The sequence below is a fragment of the Engraulis encrasicolus genome, chromosome 9 (genome assembly GCF_034702125.1).
Source record: "Engraulis encrasicolus isolate BLACKSEA-1 chromosome 9, IST_EnEncr_1.0, whole genome shotgun sequence".
Taxonomy (NCBI): Eukaryota; Metazoa; Chordata; class Actinopteri; order Clupeiformes; family Engraulidae; genus Engraulis; species Engraulis encrasicolus.
The window spans coordinates 50,885,978-50,890,977 of NC_085865.1; the positions used below are offsets into that span (position 1 = coordinate 50,885,978).

Sequence of the window (5,000 nt, forward strand, 5' to 3'; positions counted from 1 at the left end):
AAACCGCACACTGCAAACCGCCATTTTATTTCGTGAGGTTTCGTGCCACCCTGGCCCTTCTTCCTGTTTTTTAGTCTGAGTAAGGGCCAGGGTGGCCCGAAACGTCACGAAATAAAATGGCTTAAATGGGAGCTCATCTGTGTGCGGTTTTCTCCACTGCCAATGGATTAACTGTTTTGAACCTGCACCCGAAACCTCTTTTGATGTTCGTGAGATTCGATTGGGATACCTTTTAATGAGACCACTGTTTCTGCGTGTGTGACGAAAATTGCTTTTCCATAGTAGGGCCCCCACCACCAATACGGGAGGAGACCCTGCGTCACAGTTTTAAACCATTTACAGTTGATTCTAATGCCACTCTCTAATTCTAATGCCACTCTCTCCCCCCCCTACCCCCCCCCCCCCCCCCCCCCGCCCCTGCTCTCTCGCTCGCTCACTTTCTCCCCCCCCCTCTCTCGCTCTCCCTCCCTCTCTCTCTCTCTCTCTATCTCTCTCACTCTCTCGCGCTCTCTCTCTCTTTTGCCCCCTCTCTTTCTCTTTCTCTGGCGCTCTCTCTCGCTCTCTCTCTCTCTCGCTCTCTCTCTCTCTCACACTATTTTTGGTATTTTTAATAAGGTCCCACCTTTAAAGGTTTTGAACTTTTTAAAATATATTGATGTGACCAAACTTATTTAATGCATTTATTCAATTATTTATATCATTGTAGATTTTTAATTTGAGGCGAATTCTATTACCTGTACTGGCCATGAAATAGCCACAGTTGCATATTTGGCCATAAATGTAAACAAACAATCTCTCTCTCTCTCTCTCTCTCTCTCTCTCTCTCTCTCTCTCTCTCTCTCTCTCTCTCTCTCTCTCTCTCTCTCTCTCCCCCCTATAGTGCTGGCTCTGGCCTGAGTTGAGCCTCTGCGTTCCCTGGCCATCGAACAAGATGGAGAAACAGCAGCAGCAGCAGCAGTCGCCGTTCAAGTCTATTTATTGATCTCTAGTGGGACCTGTCCATGTCTATTGATCTAGTCGTCCAGCGCTTCTCTCTGTCTCTCTCATCATGGTTAGGTGTCCCTCACTCCTCGCCACTGCTGCCTATGGCTGACATCGCGTGCGTTCGTGCGTGTGTGTGTGTGTGTGCATGGACCATGGCTGACTCCCTCTCCTGTCCCTTCTTCCTGGTGTGTGTGTGTGCGTGTGTGTGCGTGCGCGTGTGTGCCATGGCTGTAATCTTCCTGCAAGTTGTCACCAGCTGATGCTGATCGTGTGAGTTATCTTGTCTTCTGAATTTCACAGAAGCACAGATGCTCCGCTTGCAGTTCTCTCTGTTTCCTCTAACCGCATCCTTTATTTTTATCTTCCTTTTATCCATCTCATCTTTCTTTCATCCGTCTCTCTTCGTCTATCTCTTTCCATCCTCTCACTCTTTTTTAAACGCTCTGCCTGGTGAGTGGATGTGTGAAATAAGGCCTGGGTTGAAGGAGAGGATTGTGCACATCCCAGGAAAAGGTGCAGGACGAAGGCCAACTGTAGTTTTCAAAGCGAGAAGTCCCGCACACTTAGAATCCTTTTTGTTGTCTTTTATTATTTCATGGCTGGATCCAGGCATGAAATAATAAAAGACGGGAAAAAAGATTTTAAGTGTACGGACTTCTCACTTTGAAACCTGAGTAAGGCCTGGGACCATCTCTGAGATGATGTTGGTATAGACCCCACCCCACCCCTCTCCTGCCGCTCTACTCCACTCCGCTCTGCTCTACTTTACGCCACTAGCCTGGGGTGCTGTTCCGTTGTACACTGGCTGTTCTTTTCCGCTTCCTCTGCTTCAGATAGAATTCGGAAAAACTAAGTGTTTTTTGGTCCCAATTTTGATCTTTGTATCTGTGCCAATGACCTTAGGAAGAATTGCTTTTTTTATTTCTTTTTTATTTTTTTTGTTTAAAGCGATCAGTATTTTGTCCTGGTGTTTTAAAATTTAAATGTGTGATAAGTCAATTATCTGAATAATGATGACGATAAAAAAGTTGCACATTTGGGGTTGATGGCACCAGAGGGGATGAGTGGAGCTTAGGGAAGGAGCAAAGGATTCTGGGAAGCATTGGGGGTGTGGGGGGCGGTGACGAGGTCACTTCCTGTTTGGGTATTTCTTGTATCGTGTCCTGCAAAATGCCTAGAGTTTAGGGCACAAGGCATTCCCTCTGGTAGCCATGCGTGTGGAATCATGGGGATTGTATTGTTTTTACTGTTAAACATGACTACAGCCTACACTGTATATGGAAATCTGAATAATAAACACACAAAAAAATCAGATTTTGTCTGTGTTGTCAATTGTGTTTTGTAAGAGACCATGTTCATTCATATGCAACGCTAGGAGACAGAAGTTAGCAGCAGTAGGCCCTGCCGTGGCCCGTGGCTCAGGCGGTAGGGCACTACAACGAGGACCCGGGTTGCATTCCGGACGAGGTCATTTTCTGACGCCCACACCCCAGTACATTACAGTACAGCGCATAGGCTACTCAACTGTATTAGCCTAAATACATCTTTCTAATATGCAGGAATCTAGTCACTCCAGCAGGGGTCAGGAACCTATGGCTTGAGAGCCACATATGGCTCTTTTGGGAAGAGTAGGGTTGTCAACTGTCCCTTGAAATACAAAGTTGTCCCGTATTAATAAATAAAAATACGGGTTCCGTATTGGAGTTAACAGGATGTTAAAATGCAGGAAATCACATCTAAGAAACACATTTTTCGAGGGGAGGACCCACAGACTCCCCGCCATAATGAAGTTGACAGTTGGCAACCCTATACTTACCTGTTGTTATCAATAAAAGTAATAACTTGACCGTACACTCTAAAATTGTTGGGCTTAATTGAAATGCAGTACATGCTTTTAATTGTATTCAGTGCTTTTGAAATGGCATGGCTCTCATGACAAAATTTGCCTTTTATGGCTCTCTTCACCAAAAAGGTTCCTGACCCCTGCTCTAGGTTTAACACTGCAGTAAGATTGAGGGTTAGACTAGTAAAGAAGCACATTAAAACCAAAGCAAAGGCCACACAAAGGGGTCTACATGCATACATACCAAAGCTAAAATAGAAGACAATTCATTTTCCTTAGACTGCAATTTAACATTAAATGAAATTAAAGTGAAGTGAAAATGAAAAAGTGAAAGCCCATTGGGAAACTCCAACTCCCATTGTCATTGTGACACAGCACTGCACAGCACACAAGTGAACACGGCACACAATGAATTTATGCCTCACCCGTGCAAGGGGGTACCTCAGTCATGGAGGAGGATGGGGGAGAGCACTGGTTGATTACTCCCCCCACCAACCTGGCGGGTCGGGAGTCGAACCGGCAACCTTTGGGCTACAAATCTGACACAGCTTACCCATGACTGCCCGTCACTGTCACACTATATAACATACACACACACACACTGTACTGTTCCATAGGAACCCCCAGAGGCATAATTAGTCACATTCTCATGAAGTTTGTCAGGAGAGCAAATCAACCCAACTGCCATTTCTCTGTTTTTGATGACAGTCATCTGTTCCTTTGCTGTAGATTATAGATAGGGAAAAGTACATTAAGATCTTCAATGATGTATGGAACCACGAGATAACGTGTATGATGCCATTACAGGCTCATCTCGAACATCAGATGCCACATGTACACTGCTGCACGTAGCACATTCTATAGTTCAGATATGCATAGACTGAGAGGTGGAAAAGTTAAGATGTTTCTTAGGGCAACACATGTACAGTATGGGAGGGGTCATGGGACTAGGGAGAGAGACTGACTGGGGGCAGTATTGGGTGTAATTAATGTGTGAGTGATTGATATTTCAGCTTGCGCGTTAGGTCAGCTTGTGCATTAGGCTCTACGTGCACATAGGCTACTATTGTACATTTAACGTACACACAGGGCCGCTTACTGTTTTGAATGGAGCCGGGACAAAATGATTTGAACGTGCCCCCTCTCAGTACAATGTAATGCAGGGGCCCTCTTTCCCTGGGTCTGGGATAACTGACCCATTTGCACCCCGTTGGCCGTCTTGCGCACACACATACATAATCCTTTGCATGCATATCTTCTGTACATCTGAAGTATTTAAAAATATATATTTTTCTTGTAGTTTTAAAATTGGATCTCTTCTCTGCCCTCCCATTGCCCTGCAGTACCAGTATCAAGCAGAGAGGGTGCCCTCTCCTTCTATTTAAATGCTGGGCCCGACATGATGTCACTGGATTCTGAGAAATGACCATGGGCCTCCTCGCACTCAAAATGTGTCATCATGGAATTGTAGGCAATTCCATTTCTGCCCCACGGAACAGGGACTCTGTGAAAACAGGGTAATTACAGTTGTGTAATGTTCCATATTAGTGATAGTACATTGACAAAATTGAATAGAAAAAAGCAATACAATCAAATAAAACATAAAAATATTGACATACATAATACCGATATATGAAATTAATCCGATTCATTTGAAGTGATTTCTGTTGACTAGGTGAACAAGTCTATTAAACGTGTGCACCATCTCCACAGATTTTCTCACCAGCTCTTCAGAGACTTGGCCAAGTACAGAATTGAATAGAAACACAACACACAAAAAACAATATGGACCTCAATCACACTGATATGTCATAGTGATGAGATTAATTTGAAGTGATTTGTGTTGTGTCAGGTTAACAGGTTCATCAAGCTTGTACTATCTCTTATCTCTATCAATGTTCTCATCTGCCTTTCAGAAGCCTAACCCAGAGGTTTGGCAGAGCTTTTCCGTGGAATTAGATGCACTGAGGGCAGTGGCGTAGCGTAGGGGCGTAGGGGCATAGGGGCCAGGAACCCCGGGCCTCACCACTTGGGGGGGGGGGGGGGACTGCCACTGGCTTTTGATTGCTAAACATCTCACAGGGGCCCCTTCTATGATACAGTCACTAATCATTGTGTCAAAAGGAAATTTCTTTAATGCTTTCCTATGAAAAGATATACTCACAAATCTGCA

General features: G+C 44.6%; 1 protein-coding gene across 1 annotated transcript in view; it reads left to right on the forward strand.

The window, feature by feature from the left end:
* Window positions 1-2,296, forward strand: part of LOC134455968 (serine/threonine-protein phosphatase 2A 65 kDa regulatory subunit A beta isoform) — a 33,581-nt gene extending 31,285 nt beyond the window's left edge. Inside the window, exon 15 of the mRNA XM_063207346.1 lies at window positions 881-2,296. Within this exon, the coding sequence (XP_063063416.1) occupies window positions 881-897 (17 nt within the window). The 3' untranslated portion in view covers window positions 898-2,296. The remainder of the gene's footprint in view (window positions 1-880) is intronic.
* Window positions 2,297-5,000: the final 2,704 nt, after the last annotated feature.